Here is a 16,699-nt window from a genome sequence, read left to right on the forward strand (position 1 = left end):
GGCCGCAAGATTTGGATTCTAACCCATGTACGAAGTACATACCTCCGCTTTAACCCCCTCCATGATGGACTGGGTAATAACCATTTTGTGCAGAAGACCGACCGACAGATGTACAGTAGTACAGGAAGGAGTCCGGTCTATGTCTGAGATGGAAAATCCCCATCAGCACAGTCGTTTATTTTGAATTCCCTCAAAAACAAAGTACGGATACAAAGAAAGGTCCGGATATTTGAATTCTACACCAGTCCGACGATCCCAGACCGCAACACTGCCGCAGCGGGCGCAAGGTGGATGCGGCGCCTAGTGCCGGGCCTTGGCTATTGGACCCCACCAATCAAGCAACGCCAGCGCATTTTGCCCCAGCAACGAACAGTGGGGTGCATCAAAGTAAACAATAATTTACCGCCTCCAAGATTAGAACGTATGAACTGCCCATTACAAGGAGACCAGACCCCTAAGGTAGGTACCTATCTACCCATTAGGGGCTTCCATGAGGTGCTCCCTGTCTACCAGAAAAGCCAAAGTATCTCTCCGTTGCCATTGACGACCCACCTTGCCCTTGAACTCTAAACACATAACAACAAGAAACAGCTGGCTTGCAGCCAGCAAGCCAAAGCCAATATGCCACGAAAGTCGGATGACCTCGACTTCAATATACACGTCGATCCATCCTGCCTAGGTACACCAATGGACGAAGAAATCAGCATTGTCGCCAGCAAAGAGGAAGGAGCGTCTCCGCTCGAGGAGATTACACATCACGACAAGGAGAACGCAGGACCGGAAGCACCGGGAGCAACAGAGAAGGACACAAACGCCGCCGTGGATGAAAAGGAAATTGATACAAAAGTTGAAAGTCCAGTTACATTACAACAAGATGATGTGACTGCGACCTCGGAAGCTCAGCCACAAGACGCCGCCGCTGAGGTTACACGAGTTGCCATCAGCGAGACCGAGGCCGATGCCGATGACAAACCCTGCGAAGAGCCGTCTTCCGAAGTTGTCGAGGGAGATAAATCCATCAAAAATGTCGCAAATGGTAGCAGTGCCGACCAAGAATCCCAGGATGACCCGGAGCAGGCTGCCCTGGACAGGGAACAAAAGCTTGACGAGGATACCGAGGAGACACCAAGGGCATCCGTCATGGCCGTCCAAGAAGACCAAGATGCCTCCCGCAGAGATTCTGGTGGCTCTGACAGGAAAACCTCAATCAGGACAGAGGCACTCATCCAGGCGGCTGCAAGAGCCGTTGTTGCCAATATCGAGAAGAAAGCCAAGCCCCGCAAGTCCGAGGAATCATCCCATGATGAGCCAGACGCCGACAAGTCGCTTTTGAGCAACACCTCGGATGCTTATGACGACGATCATGATATATCATTCCAGGAAACTGCAAACTCAAGAAGCAGGCGGACGTCCACTGTCTCACGTGCCATGGATGCCGTCGACCAAGTCCATTCGGAGGGCGAGGCTGGTGGTGATAGCAGTGATCATCATGACCACGACGACGACGACGTATTCAGTGACCGCAGCCCCCGCAGCTCTTTGGGGTCCGTAAATGCAGACGGCGTGAGCGACAGGCCGGACTCTAGCAAGTCAGGGGATTACAAGTCGGGTGACTACAAGTCTAGAACCAGGGACCATGGATCTGAGCATAGGCGCTCCGCTAGAATTTCTGGAATCTCTGAATTCTCCCAATTCGACGCTGGAAGCCACCTAGATGATGGCGAAGATTACATGATGCCGACAAAGACCACCCCCAGGCACCCATTCCGCACCATATCGGACGTGCGAGCTATGCAGATGTCTTCCCCGGCTCCCTCGGTTTTCTCTACCCCCCGATCCGCCAAGAAACACGGAAACAATCCCCAATCAGTTTCGCGGATGGGTAGTCCCGGGGTGTCAGCACAGTACTCGCCCAAGGGTAGACCCACCCCGCCGCGATTCCGGGTGAAGAAGGAGTCGGCGCCTCTTGTCCTCCTACATTGCACCCTGTTACCGCTTCGTTGGACCTGGGCTGGGGTCTTGAACGAGGGCCATCTGGACCTCGATGAAGCAACCCAGGGTGGATTCAAGCCCAGCGAAGAGCTAAGGGGGCTTCGTGACAATTGGCGTATCCTCCAGGACCGAATGGGCGACACAGTGCTCGAGAGAGGAATCCTCTTACCGCATCCTGAGGCTGACTACGAGGTCCTAGAGGAGAGGCTGCTTGAGGCACTTGAGCTGCCTTTGCGTCGAAGAGCGAGGATCCTCGAGTGCGGCCACTATCTTGGGCCCTCGAACATCACCGAGATGGACGATGAGGAGACTGACAGCGAGTTCGAGGACGATTTCGCCTCAAGGATTGAGCAAAAGGAAAACGACCGGGACAAAAGACACTGGTGTGCCACTTGTAAACATGACATTCGGTACGAAAATCTTGGCCCAGGTCGTATTTTCCGTGTCAAGGTCTACGCCAGCAACGGGCTCATGAAAGCAGGTGCATGGGGCGCCTGCTGGAAAGAGATGGAGAGGGTTGACGTCGAGGTTGAGCCGATCGTTGAGCCGGCGGTTCAGGGTGAATTGGAGCGTCTGGAGTCTTGGCAGGCTGCAGAAAAGCGAGAAATTGAGGCTAGGGCCCAAGAAGCACACCAAGCCATCGATGGTGGGGATGACTTTGACTTTGCAGAGAGAGACGACATCATGCAGAGCATCGAGCAAGACGACTTCCGCCACTCTTTCAACGGATCTGCCGCTGATCAGACCGTGCTTCATCACCGGTTCTCTTCCCCAAGAGCCATTCAATCCCCATCTCCAAACCCAATGCTTCAGGCCTCCTCCCCGCCTCCGCCATCCGGCAGTGGCCGCATGTCTGTCGAGCCACGGGAGCGGGACGGAGACAGGAGAAGACGTGAGCAGGAAAGGCTCCGTAAGATCTATGGGCATCAAACGCCCGAGTCTCATGACGGCAGGATGAGGGCCGACTCTCATCATGTGCGGCAGTACAGCACTTCTGGGCAACATGGATATTCCTCACCTCCTCTGGACGCCCCAATGGCGCTTGGTGGATCACACCGTAGAGCAGACAGTAGGAACTTGCCGTATCAAGACGTTTACGGACTTCCATCTGCGCCACGCGACTCTCGTATTGATGAATCGGGATCGCCGGTCAGGGGTGCTTATAGGGGTCCTCATCAGTATGATGACAGCTACACACCACAGCATCAAACCCCGGTTTCGCACAACGAGCAAGCCTCCAGGGGCCGAGAAGAACAGCGGGCGCACAACACTCCCCAGCAACGTCGTCGGGGTGACGAGTCTCTGCCGGAACTGCTTTTTGAGGCAGCAAAAGTTCTACTGCGTGACCGGAGGAATGTTGCCATTGCGGCTCTCAGCGTTATGGTTGTCTTGTTCGCTCTGAAGCAGCCAGCCTACTCGATGTCCGGAGTGTCCGGGGTTCAAGAACGGGAGGCAGAGATTGCACGATCAATTTATCTCCATCAACAGCAGCAGCAACAACAACAGCATCAGTTCACGCAACAGGAGGCCGCTTCAATTTTGACGGCCCCTGTTATACAGAATCCTGTAGTGGCTGAGGTTCAGCAAGCCCCCGTTGTGGTCAAGGCAAGTGTCCCTATGTCTGAGCCTCCGGTCATATCTGTGGCTACTGCCTCGACACCGAACGCGGGGCCCGAGGAGGCTTCCTCAGCGCTTCATTATGCTCCTGCGCCCGTCGATCCACCTGCCGTCAAGCCGAAGAAGAAGACGGTTCGAGTATACGAGACAGTGACCGAGACTATTAAGGTGACGGCTACCGAAGTGTCTTCAGCTTCTCCCGAGGCGTCTAGTGTGAATGAGGAAGAGGAAGAGGAAGAAATCGAGATTGAAGTCGTCACCCAAACTGAGATTGTCAAGATCCCCGCCGCGACCCAGGCTGCAACGACCCCACAGGCTGAGACCGAAAAATCTGAACTAGAGGCACCTGAGGTCTCCGGCTTCAACAAAATTGATGCCGATCCCGAGATCTCCAGTCAGATCAGCCAACCAGTGGTTGATGACTCCGCCAAAGAGGCTCTTGACAAGTCGCCGCCTGCCCCTGAGGTGGAGCAAGCATTGCCAGTAATGGAACAGACATCAGCGCCTGACCCAGTGGATGCTGACGAGGAGCTTTGATGTGATGCTTGACTTTTATGTCGTGTTTTGGACAGTCTCACAGGGTTCCGCAGATGCTTACTCGCTTGTATTGTTCATTGGAAAGCGTTGACCAAACTTCTACAGAATGCTCCCAGCGTTGGACATTGCCATACGAGGAGAAAGCTTGTTTTTTGTTCCAATGAATGAATTCATGTCTGGAAGACAATATCCGGTTTTGTCACTCACTTCTACATAGCGAAATTTTTGCAGATTTGTTATTATGCCCCTTAGATAGCCACGGTAAATTAGCCGGTTTATACCTGATCCTGGTTCGAAGTTTTGTTTACACACTGATATGTTTAAACTGCCACTATCCAGTATCAAATGTGATACCACCTGCTGTCTTGTTAAAATCGTTCACTTCTGTATGCCTGGGCACAAAGTTGGAAAAGAAAACAATAAACTCTGTTATGAAGCTGTGTTTTTTTTTGGCTTCTCAAATATCCCTTGATACTAAGCCGATCAGAATAACTACGCTTTGGGTATCGGATTCCTCCCTTATTATGAAACGTTCCTCATCCTTGCCTCCAACCATAACCGAGCAAGGAAATAAAACAAAGAACAAAACAAAAAAAAAAGTTCTAACTTCATCGCAAAAGAAGAAAGAAAACTGACGGGGCCAGCGCAACTCTGTGGTTAGCCACTAGACAAGAGCGTTCGACTTGCCCTCAAGTATAGAAGCAATTACAGCAAGGAGAAAAAGCGAATTCCCAGCCAGAAACAATAATTTCAAGGAGCCAGCTTATCACCAGTATCTGCCTTGGTTGTTTCGGCCTTCTCCTCCTCGCCCGAGTCTTCACGGGGACTCGTCAATGGACTTGTTACGCCAAGGCTACCGTTGACGCTCTCGGCTCGACCATGTCCTAGACGTCCGCTTCGGATACTTGCAGCGTCCGCACCAACAACACTTCCGCCAGACTTTTCCTGCGACTGCGCCTGTTGAACTTGGGTTTTGCCAGCGTACAAGCTGTTCCTGTCGGTGCCCCCAATGCCGGTGACGCTATATATGCTGGCCCGTTCGGCCACACTCCGTGCCGCTCCGCCAGGCGTGGTTGGAACCGGGGGAACAGCCGAGGAAGACGGGCCAGTGCCGCTATCTATCGTTGCGGAAAGTACTGACAGCGGGAGTGACTCGCGGGAGCCGCCGAACAGGGAGGAAGGGGCCAAAGCGCGCACGCTTGCATCCGTGTCTAGGGAGCGACGGCGCCGACGCTTAGATGAAGATGCAAGGGTCAAAATTGAGGCATTGTCCGTAAGCAGCCCATTCGCTGTGGCAGTATTATACGTCGTCGGGTGGCCCGACTGGCCGGCTCCAGCTGCCGATGGGGGATTTAAATGAGCAGGGATGGCAGATGCGGGTGTATTTGGGAACGGCTGGTTGAAGTGAATAGAGTGATGCTGGGCCGGATGTGAATTTTGGCTGTGTGAGTTATGGTTTCCCATGCCCATAGGGATGGATTGTATGGTGGTAAGTGTCGTCGTTAGCGACCGCACCGAGGGCGCCGGTGAGGAAAATGTGCTGTCGCCTCCACGGCGAGAATCGACCCCGCCGTTGGCAGTGCGGCTAGTACCTGCCACCGACGAGGCGCCATGGGATGGTGCAGCAATCGAGTGTGCTATATCATGATCTGTCGTCGACACAGTCGGCGCCACGGACCTGCCACCCGCTGTAGGAGCCCGGCCGTGGCCATCGGTTGTCGACGAAATGGATAGCGTCCTGGCCAATGAAGTCGAGCTCGTAACACCGCTGGGACCAGAAGACACCGAGCGTGTGCTTGCCCGATGCTGTGCTTGCGTACCACTACCTATCCTGCCTGACTCTGGATACGGATTGTTTTTCTTCAAGGGGCGCTTTTTGGCCAATGTCTTTTCCCGTTTTCCGGAGCCTGAATTACTACCTTCGTTAGAGTAGCCGCCCTTGAAATTCTTCAGCTTCTTGACCCATGTCGAAAAGGGCCTGCGTCGGCTTTTGGGATCAGTTTGATCTGGAAAAAGAGAGTTAGTACCGCGTATTGAAACACTCGTAGGTATATGCGGCAACACCCGCTAAAGACCAGACTCCATCTCAATGACCAACCGGAGACTGGTGATTTATGGCACCAAGGCTTTAGCGCATCCTCCCGTGTATAGGCATAACGTATATTGTTGTCTCGAATCTGATTTGATTCTGAATATATGCCTACCTTGCGATCCTGTTTCCGTCATTGCCATAAGGACTTGTAGGCTGCGAGCTTTTTCCGATACGCGGCAGAGGGAGACCCTTCTTCGTCGTTGACGAAGTGCGACAGACAGGCAGAGCAGCTGTGTGTCTTTATCGATGCCTCGTTACCGGCAATATTGTATTCTCGCTGATGGGAGGGATCGGGAACGGGGATGGCGATAGTGGAGACTAATAGCGAGTCGAGCTCCCTTGACCTATAAATGGAAAGGCGACGTCCAGGAGAAAGTGACGGTCGCGATGGCGGAGCGATCTGTAGCCGAAGGTAGCGACGACGCAATGCGGACGACTCGGAAATGACAAATGAGGGCGTGCGCCGACTGGGATACGAGGGCGAGGTGAACTTGGCGCAGAAGCATCGACCAAGATACACAAGCAAGTACCTTAGTCTGCTCTGCCTAGTTAAGACGATTGTAGTACAGTGGTTGGCAGGAAAGGTGGGTGCGTAGGTAGATTAGCGCTGTGTTTGAGAGGATGAATAAGGTATCGTCAGGTCGTAGGCAAGGCAGGTTAAGTATGAGGTGTGTGAATGAATATGCCTTGAAGTGTTTATTTTATTGCTTGAAGTGCTAGGTTGTTTGTGGCTGCCCATTTGGTCGGGCAGCATTATGCTCCTTGACCGAATCGATTCAATGTCAATGCCGGGATGACATCGTAAGCATCTGGGGCTGACCACGAAGGCGGATCTTTATCAACTGAATCGGGGTCCTTGCTTCGGTTGAGTACGCTTGGCAAGGTCCTCCTGCCGATCACTTGGACGTCGTACAACCGTTAATTGGCTGCCTTCTACCCCTCTAGTGCAGCACGTGACGCCATGCAACATAATGACATAGGGAGGGGTCCACACCGTCCCAACGCGTGGCGTGTTGATGGTTGGGTTGGAAATAAACGCGGCGAACACCCTTCTGAACAACAAGGCGGTTAATGGTTTAGTCTACCGTAGTACACCTAGTACTCAGTACCGTAGACTCGAATCTACCGGTCAAACAATCAGCGAGCTCTGTCGAGTCAAGCTAGCTAGCTTGGACGAAATTTCTTACTTTACCTCATTACTTTTTAAAGACTTGCTTTTAATAGCACAACGAGCCAAGATTTATGCAGAGCACTTGAACTTGCCGTCGTCAACAGAGTTCCTCCAAAAATATTTTGCTAGTACGGTAGCACCTGGGCAATGTGCCTAGAAGCGATGCTGCACTCCAATCAACCATGTCCATCAAGCCTCTGCCACCCGAGGTGGCTGCGCAAGTGAAGTCATCCTCGGTCATAACGTCCCTAAACGGCGTGGCACTGGGACTCCTCCGCAACTCTCTCGATGCCAATGCAACCAAGGTCAATATATCGGTTGACTATCGACTGGGGAATTGTATCGTTGAGGACAATGGATTTGGAGTCCCTGAAACCGAGTTCCGGGATACTGGAGGGCTGGGAAAGCTTCACTGTTTGTCCACCCCCCCCCAGTCAGTTTCGAACGCTCTAGTGGGCTTGGCATTGATGTTCCTGCGCAGTTACATCCAAATTTCCTCCTCAAGATAATCTTTACGGTCGGAATGGCGCTTTTTTATTCTCTGTCGCATCTCTGTCTCTTCTTTCAGTGACGTCCCACCATCAGAGACAAAACTCCCACGCCACCCTCGTTACTCACAATTCGGAGCTTGTCTCACGCCACATACCTGCTCTTCCGGAGCAGAGGATCCTAGTTTTCCCCCATGGCACCAGAGTTGCCGTTCGTGATCTTTTTGGCTCAATGCCTGTCCGTGTAAAGCAGCGAGCACTCGAGGCGGCCCGGACAGGCTCCGGTCGCGACTGGGGCCAGCTGGTCCGGATGGTAGTTTCGTTGCTTCTTGGCTTCACAGGTATCGCTGCTGTTACGCTACGAGACATGCAATCGACTCGAGTCTTGACTTTGAGGTCCGATAGTAGCAGCCTGATATCCCGAACATCTCGCATACTCTCCAGAGCTGCACTCTGGGATAACCCCGACGTTGCTGAGTGGGTGCCACTCAGTGCCTCTTCCGCGGGAATTACGATAGATGGCTGCGTTTCGCTTGCTCCCGCACCTTCCAAGAAGATGCAATTCATCACACTTGACATGGAGCCCATCTCTGATGATCTCAAGTCGAATGTGCTCTTTGACGAGATCAACAAGGTCTTTGCCAACTCCCAATTTGGATTTATCGAAGATTTGCACTTTGACACATCAATATCGGCTGTGAAATCCGAGGGCGCGATTTCCAACGAGAGGAATAGAGCCAAAAAGGGAATCGACCGATGGCCCGTTTTCTATCTCAGGATATCACTGCAGGGATGTATTCCGAATGCTGCCCTAGCCTCGAAAGATGCAGTTCTAGACGGTGGCCATGACGCCCTGCCTAAAATTATGGATCTTCTCAAAGCAATGTTCTATGCCTTCCTCAAGAAACACAGCTTTTGTCCACATAAAGTGGACATTTCTGGCAGAACTTCTCGCATATCTCCAGTCAAACGCCCATGCTTGACAGAGCACTCGCATGGCCACACGACTCTATCTTCCTCAAACAACCACCCTGCAACCACACAAGTAGGCGTGTCTGAGAAAACAAATACATATCGCATTCCACTTTCGAGAAATGTGATCTCCGGGTCGAACCCGCAAACCTCTGGTTCTACCGGCAGTTTGGCTTACTCACCAACTAGCGCAATGCCAAAGTATGTTGTAACTACTCGCCCACCAAAAGATTCTAATATGCATAGTGCAACATTTCAAGGACCCGTTGTTGGAACAGAGGACATCGCGGTGGACGACAAGAAGTTTGGTAGTGGCTCACCCAACATGCCGTTAAATAAACATGGTGCCAGTCTAGAAATTGCTCCGAGTCAGGCGCAATCACAGACGTCGAAAAGTGGCGGTCAATTACCCGAAGGTTACTTTCGCTGGGAGAACCCAGCAACCAAAGTCACTTCTCTCGTAGACTCAAAAACTGGGTTTATCATGCGATCGGCAAATGAGCGGCCAAGCATAAACCGCACTAGGAATACTCCTGCGATGGGAAATCAGGAAGCAAAGCAGAAAGAAGCAAGCCCTTGGCTCAAAAATCTCCTCGCCTTGTGGGAAAACCCCGTTTTTGAGACAACTGAGGCTGCGATACCTCGCCTGGCTGATACAAACGCTGGGTTTGGAGATGCAACGTCCAAGCAAAGTGGCTGCTCATTAAGCCTTGGACGCCAAGGAGACAGAGAGTCTTTGGCTCTGGAGGGGCGTTTTTCCAAGTCAAGCCTACAGCATTGTGAAGTTGTATCGCAGGTTGACCAAAAGTTTATTCTCGCCAAGCTGCCGATCTTTCGAAATTCTGTATGCCCAGCTGGACAAACTGTCTTTGCGCATAATGAAAAATTAAAAGAAGCTATCCCGAGCTTGGCACTGGTTATCATCGACCAGCATGCGGCAGACGAGAGGTGCCGTGTGGAAGCTTTGATGGCCGGTTACTTCGAGATAAACGATTCTAATGGCAACACCACGCCGAGTCCTGTAGCTGAGATGCTCTCTGTCCCAGTCGTTATTGATTTGACCCGTCAGGAGTGTGATTTATTGGAGCACTATATATCCCATTTCCGACGATGGGGCATTTGGTACGAAATGATATCCGTCACTCAGCCAGCCATGGCGACAACAGAGGGGGGCAGAAGGGGTGCCAACCAGGAGCAGAATCGTCTCAAGCGAGTCTGCGTTACAAGACTACCTCCATCTATCCTTGAAAGATGTCGCTCAGAACCCAGTTTGCTGGTTGAGCTCCTGAGAAAGGAGGTTTGGAGACTAGAGGAAGATGAGACGATATCTCGGGCAGCCTTGTCGATAGCGGGGAGAGCTAGCCTGCGTGAGAGTTCCGACGAGGCAGAACACAGCTGGGTTCCCTGGTTTCATGGGTGCCCGCCCGGAATTCTGGAGCTTATTATTTCCAGAGCATGCAGGAGTAAGTTACATAACACCGACACTAAAGGGAGACGAAGGTTCAAATGTAACGAGGTTGAGGCTTTTTCACTGTATGCATACTGACAGGCTGGAGACATAATAGGTGCCATAATGTTTGGTGATTCACTGTCAGTGGAGGACTGCCGAGCTCTACTTGATCGTCTTGGAAAGTGTGCATTTCCTTTCCAATGTGCCCACGGCCGTCCATCAATGGTTCCTCTACTGGAGCTTGGTGATCACCTGCCTGGTTGCGACAGCTCTGAGATCTGGTGATCCCATTATAAGATAGGTACAGTGGAGGGGATCAAATGTCTTTTTTTCTCTGTGAGAACTGATAAATTTGTATTTTGATCACACTTTTATTACATGCGTGGAAATGCCAGGTACCAAGGGGAAATGACTGAGCTTAGGTACCTACCTACCTACCTTAGTTAGGTAGCCGATTGCAGAACTGGCAGCCAGTGTCAGTCACCTTGTAGCTACCTACCTAGGTAGGTAAGGTAGGTAAGGTATTCACCAATATTCTTCTCTCTCCTCGGGCTAAAAGAAATAAGATCATTCCACATAAATGGGTAGGGAGTAGGTAGGTTGGTCGTCGCTGCTAAGGTACATTGAGGCAGGTACCTAGGTATATAGGTAGGTAGGTGCCGTTATACGATATACCTTGTCATGATACGGGTTAGGGTTGCCGTAGTTCGCACAGCCACAAGCAAGTGACGCTACCTATCCCTGCTGTGGCAGAAGCTCGCAACGTCACTGCGTAGCACACAGTGCGGGCAACAGTCCCGCCATCTTAGGCCTCGGCGCACCTACCGGACATTCAAGTGCGGGCTTCACAAGAACACGCCCGATATATTGCTTCAGGCATAAGCCCGGAATACCTGGGGAAATGTGACAATGGCTCTATCTGTAAGGAGGGACTTTCTAGAAAATCACAACTTACTCGTTTGATAACTCAATGCTGACAATCTTGTCTTCAAAACACAGTGGAAGTCATTTGACTTCTTCGACGTCCAACAAGTACAGCTCCGTGACGACGACACGCGCGCATTCTTCGAGAGCAACGAGATCTCGAGCGTCTGTTCCGGCTCCGACAGCCTCTTCCTCGGCGGCAACGACGGCCATGTGCGTATCGTCGGCCCCAGCTGGAAGATCGTGAGGAGCTTCCGGGCGTATGGCGACGATGACGATGGCGAGCCGGCGAGGCAGCGAATTACGCACATGCGACAGGTTGAGGGGACAAGCCTGCTGGTCACAATCGCCGAGGACCTAAGTAACGAGCCGGTGCTGAAGGTTTGGGCACTCGATAGGCCGGTCAAGAAGACGGGCTTGCCGACTTGCTTGAGCACGGTGCAGATCAACAATGCGAAGAAGCAGTTCCCGGTATGACCATTATATCGTGACCTATTGTGCCAGTTGAGACTGACATGTGCGTGTATTGCCACTAGATCTCTGCATTCACGGCCACCGATGACCTTAGTCAGGTTGCTGTCGGGTTCGCGAACGGCTCGGTTACCGTCATCCGGGGAGACCTCATCTACGACAAAGGGACAAGGCAGCGCATAATACACGATTCTGAGGAGCCTATCACAGGAATCGAGATGCGAACCGAAGATGGCGAAAGCGGGGGCAAAGTCACCACATTGTTCATAGCAACAACAGCGCGCATCTTGAAGATTGTCATCTTCGGCAAGGGCCAGGGACATGCGCCCAAAACAGTCGAGGATTCTGGCTGTGGCGTTGGTTGTATGACTGTGGACTCCAAAACCGGCGACATCGTTGTGGCAAGGGACGACGCCATATACTACTACACACTCGAGGGCAGAGGAGCTCCGAGGGCGTACGAGTGCCCCAAGAGCCTAATCTCGACGTATGGAGACTACCTGGCGCTTGTCTCGCCACCTACGAACTCGGCTTCTTCAGGTGGGCAGCCTGACTCGATGAGAAGAAGGTTCGGAGCATCGCCAGCCGATACCATCTTTAACGCTTCGACGTTCTCGTTCTTGGAGACGGATTTGAAGATTGTGGCCCACACTCAGTCTGTGATATCCTCTGTGCAAGCTCTGTTTCAGGTCTGGGGTGACATGTATATGCTCACTTCAGACGGCAAGGTTAGTTCTCCTGGATCCAAGACAACTCCCTGGCACGGCCTGCCTTTACTTACTCCTGCCCATAGGTCTCCCGGTACCATGAGAAGCCGCTACAACAAAGACTGGAAATGCTGTATCAACGCAACCTCTATCTTCTTGCCATTGAACTGGCGCAAAAGTCAGACATGGATGCGCGACAACAGAACGTCATATTTCGCAAGTTTGGTGACCATTTGTACCAAAAGGGCGATTACGACGGTGCCATGACCCAGTATATCAAAGCAATCGACAGCACAGAGCCATCGAGAGTCATTCGCAAGGTATGCTGTTGTTTAACCGATATGGCGAATCCGCAAAACTAGCCTCTAACACATGATATAGTTCCTCGACACCCAAAGGATACATAACCTTATTAGTTATCTCGAGCAACTGCACGAGAACCGTAAAGCTACCGCAGATCACACGACGCTCCTGCTCAACTGCTATGCCAAGCTGAAAGATGTGGATAAGCTGGAGGCATTTATTAAGTCTCCAGGAGATCTTAGGTTTGATCTTGACACTGCTATATCCATGTGCCGACAGGGTGGATATTACGAACAGGCGGCTTACCTCGCTCAGAAACATGGCGAAACTGATCTCGTTGTCGATATCCTGATTGAGGATTCGAAAAAGTACGACGATGCACTCGACTTTATTTGGCATCATACCCCTGAAATTGTGAGTCATGGCACATGTGTTTACGGACTAAACCGAACTCTTCTCAAGGCTGACATGCCAACTATAATAGGCTTATCGCTGCCTGATGAAATACGCCAGAGTTCTTATCGAGCATTGCCCCAAAGAGGCTACACAACTATTCATTGACTACTACACCGGCAATTACCAGCCAAGAGTCGACGCCGTCCAAGTCCAGGAAGCTGCCGCTCCCTCTGGAGCTGGTGGGCTCGCTGCAGGGGCAGTGACTGCAGTGCAAAACCTCACACATCTCATTCCCCTGCCGTATATGAGCAGTACTTCCGCCACGATGACACCGAATGGCCCAGCCGGCACAAAGTCGCCGGCCAGCGACGTGACTGGTATCAAGGACTTGACGCCTCAGGTCAAGTTCGAGTACAATCGTCCTGCACCGCGCACGGCTTTTTCTTCCTTCATCGATCATGCTGATGAGTTCATCATATTCCTCGAGGCGTGTCTAAAGGAACAGAGTCTCAATGATGAAGAAAAAACCGATGTGTATACCACATTGTTTGAGATGTATCTGCACAAAGCGGCAGAGCAAAAGAATGAGGACAGCCGCGGCGAATGGGAGACCAAGGCTAAGGCCCTGATCTCCGTGGATGGTATAGACAAGTCAAAGACACCCATGATCGATAACTCAAGCGTGTTGCTACTATCGCATCTATCAGACTTTCGCGACGGAACCACATTGGTCAAGGAACAATCCGGGCTGCTATTTGACATATTCCGATCGTACACTTTGGCTAAGGACACCCGCGGTGCTATCCGGGCCCTGCGGAAGTACGGTCCTGAAGAACCACAACTTTACCCAGCGGCACTGGCGTACCTGACTTCGGACCCGCGGGTATTGGATGAGGCGGGTACGGAAGAGCTCACGGCCGTTTTGCAACGCATCGACAAGGACAAGCTGATGGCACCGCTACAAGTCGTGCAGACGCTATCCAAGGGCGATGTGGCCACGGTTGGGATGCTCAAGCCATATCTCCGCGAAACGATTGAGCGGGAAAGGAAAGGGATCGCGGCTGATCGTCGGCGGGCCGCAAACTTCAAGAAGGAGACGGCCCAACGCAAAGCAGAAATGGCGGATCTGGGTTCTAAACCGGCCGTTTTCCAAGCGACGAGATGTAATGGGTGCGCCCTGCCACTGGAGCTTCCAGCGGTGCACTTCCTGTGCAAACACTCATTCCACCAGAGGTGTCTTAAGCGGGGCGTTACCACGGACGCGTTTGGGGATCGAGAGGAGGACTCGACAGGCGAATGTCCAATATGTGCCAAAGACAATGACACTATCAGGGCAATGAGGCAAGCACAGGTTGAGAACGCAGGTAAGCACGATCTGTTCAAAGACGCACTGGAGCACAGTGAGGACCGATTCGGCACCGTTGCGGATTGGTTTGGCAGAGGAGTGATGAGTGTGCCAAACGAGGAGGCGTAGACGACTTCCAGGCCGAGCCAGAGTCACGTTACCCATGTTTATCATGTGTTTTGCGCTGCCGTTTTGTTTAGTTAAGATATCCAGATAACCACCTAAGGATCTGAGGCTCTGCTATCCCGTCTACAGTCATATCAATTCTATCTAATCTGGATCTCTATTACAATGTGGTGATGTTACAACGTCATACAAAATTAGCGTCTTCCTCAATGCACACGCCCTTCTCATTTTCCGCAGTTAACTACTCGTCTTCTCTTCTGGCGTATTACCAAAAACTTTGTTCAGCCAATCGCCTGTAGCGTTATTAGGCACTTGAGCCGGCGACAGTTCAGCTAATGTCTGTCTCCAATCTGTGATGCTGTGTAATTCTCTTCCACGAAGCCCTTCATTGACCGCGGTGTCTTCACGGTCATAGACGAGCCCTTTGAAACTACACTCTGTTATCTTGCCGTAACGTATCGTCATGTTTGCCTGAAACTGTATTTTTTCCTAGAGTTTAGCTTGAAAACTTTGTGAAGCGGCAGAAGAATGATGATACTCACAGTTGGTAACACGCCTGATGGCGGTGGCGGTCTTTTCCTCGGATCCATTTCAGTAGGGTGTGTCGAGAATGTGAACTGCGGAGTTTGGTTGTAGACCCACGCCGCCGACTAGAAATTTTTAAATGTCAGTTTTGCATTAACCATCGCAGAATCAGTCAGAGGATCACTTACCGTAAGCTCTTTGTACCCCTTTTCAACATCTGGGATGGTCATGACGGAAGGACCAATGCTGTACACAAGCTCATTGCCGGGGCCAGACAGATGGCTGTACGTCTCTTTGAACTCGTCGATGACCATGGCCTGGAAAAAGGGCGTGCCGAACGCGACCTCGTCGAATTGCGTGCCACCGCTGACGTTACGAACGGGCGAGCGCACGCTGCCGGCGCCGCGGGTCTTGAGATACGAGCCCGCCATGGGAGGACGGAGCAGGGGGCCGATCTGGTCGACATAGGGCGAGTGGACGAGGCAGGTGCCGTGGTGCAGCGAGCGCACGCGGGTGACGCGGTAGGCGGACCCCGAGACCTTGAAGGTCTTGTTCTCCTCGCTGAAGGGCTTCCGCGGCACGTCCATGACGATGTCGTGGCGGTCGTTGACCCGGACCGTGGGCACGCCGATGCGGTCGCGCAGCGCGCGCACCACCATCTCGGCATGCCGGTCTCGGTCGAACTCGGCCGTCGGGAAGATGACACTCCAGTTCACGTTGCCGTGGTCATGGAACACGGTGCCGCCGCCGGAGCGGCGTCGTACCAGGCTGACGGGCACATGCTGCTGCGCTTCCTCCTCGTCCTGCTTCGCGCTGAGTCGAGGCAGGCCAGAGCCCAGACGTCCCAGGTTGACCTCGAGCCAGGGGTTTTGGCTGCGGCCTATGATGACGCTGGGGCGGTTGATGTACATGAACAACACGGTCGAGGACGGGTGGGAGACCTCGAGAAGGTGCTGCTCTGCGGCGAGGTTCAGGTAGGGGTCCTTCTCCGTCGACAGGTAAATCTGCAGCTTGTTTCGTTCGTCCATGGCGTGCCTGGTCAGGTTCTCGCCACGCAGCGCTCGCATGGCTTCCTTCGCCAGCGAGCTCCCCGGGCCCAGGGTCCTGATCCTAGTCGCGGCGGTAGCCATGGCGGAGGTTTTGCCCTCAAAGACCCTCCCTGGTATTTACAAGCCTCTCGGTATGGTTTTCAAGAGCCTGGATTTTGATGCTGTGCTCTGATCATGACATTGAGCTAGGTACCTGGATAGGTAGGCGAGAAGACGTCGTTGGGTGAACAGCGTTGCAAACGAATTGTTGACTTCTCGAGTTTTACAAAGCAAGTCTATGAGGCGGGCCAGATCAATGTATACAGAGTTAATTATACAAGCTAGTTGGCTCCTTAGGTTATCAATGTAAAGAAACAAACTGGTAACCCAAGTGATGGAGAAAAAGGTGATCACGTGCACGCCTTGTAGAAAGAATTCGATGTTGTAGGCCAGGATGGGATGAAAGCTGCAGGGTCTCTAAAATTGGCTTAGCGTGTTTAATCCCTGCCTGGATAACATCACACCAACCGCCCCACTAACGCCGATCATCGCAAT

At 52.3% G+C, this 16,699-nt stretch overlaps 5 protein-coding genes across 5 annotated transcripts; 3 read left to right on the top strand and 2 right to left on the bottom strand.

Moving 5' to 3' along the window:
- Positions 1-334: 334 nt before the first annotated feature.
- Positions 335-4,629, top strand: MGG_03286 (uncharacterized protein). Its single transcript, XM_003716627.1, has one exon. It carries the CDS (start codon positions 622-624, stop codon positions 4,144-4,146), a length of 3,525 nt encoding a protein of 1,174 aa, XP_003716675.1. The 5' UTR covers positions 335-621; the 3' UTR covers positions 4,147-4,629.
- MGG_03285 (uncharacterized protein) lies at positions 4,301-7,129 on the bottom strand. Its single transcript, XM_003716628.1, has 2 exons — positions 6,351-7,129; positions 4,301-6,152 (listed from the first exon to the last, which is right to left on the bottom strand). The coding sequence occupies exons 1-2, from the start codon at positions 6,376-6,378 to the stop codon at positions 4,897-4,899; spliced, it is 1,284 nt and encodes a 427-aa protein (XP_003716676.1). The 5' UTR covers positions 6,379-7,129; the 3' UTR covers positions 4,301-4,896.
- A 143-nt stretch (positions 7,130-7,272) lies between these two features.
- Positions 7,273-11,080, top strand: MGG_03284 (DNA mismatch repair protein). Its single transcript, XM_003716629.1, has 3 exons — positions 7,273-7,823; positions 7,891-10,332; positions 10,435-11,080. Exons 1-3 carry the CDS (start codon positions 7,592-7,594, stop codon positions 10,602-10,604), a joined length of 2,844 nt encoding a protein of 947 aa, XP_003716677.1. The 5' UTR covers positions 7,273-7,591; the 3' UTR covers positions 10,605-11,080.
- Positions 11,081-11,113: 33 nt separating this feature from the next.
- MGG_03283 (vacuolar membrane protein) lies at positions 11,114-14,852 on the top strand. The gene is made up of 6 exons (XM_003716630.1): positions 11,114-11,240; positions 11,319-11,714; positions 11,780-12,442; positions 12,508-12,741; positions 12,803-13,138; positions 13,209-14,852. Exons 1-6 carry the CDS (start codon positions 11,229-11,231, stop codon positions 14,592-14,594), a joined length of 3,027 nt encoding a protein of 1,008 aa, XP_003716678.1. The 5' UTR covers positions 11,114-11,228; the 3' UTR covers positions 14,595-14,852.
- Positions 14,626-16,559, bottom strand: MGG_03282 (lipoate-protein ligase A). The gene is made up of 3 exons (XM_003716631.1): positions 15,305-16,559; positions 15,134-15,241; positions 14,626-15,068 (listed from the first exon to the last, which is right to left on the bottom strand). The coding sequence occupies exons 1-3, from the start codon at positions 16,244-16,246 to the stop codon at positions 14,829-14,831; spliced, it is 1,290 nt and encodes a 429-aa protein (XP_003716679.1). The 5' UTR covers positions 16,247-16,559; the 3' UTR covers positions 14,626-14,828.
- Positions 16,560-16,699: the final 140 nt, after the last annotated feature.

This window comes from Pyricularia oryzae, chromosome 4, assembly GCF_000002495.2.
Source record: "Pyricularia oryzae 70-15 chromosome 4, whole genome shotgun sequence".
NCBI classification, from domain to species: domain Eukaryota; kingdom Fungi; phylum Ascomycota; class Sordariomycetes; order Magnaporthales; family Pyriculariaceae; genus Pyricularia; species Pyricularia oryzae.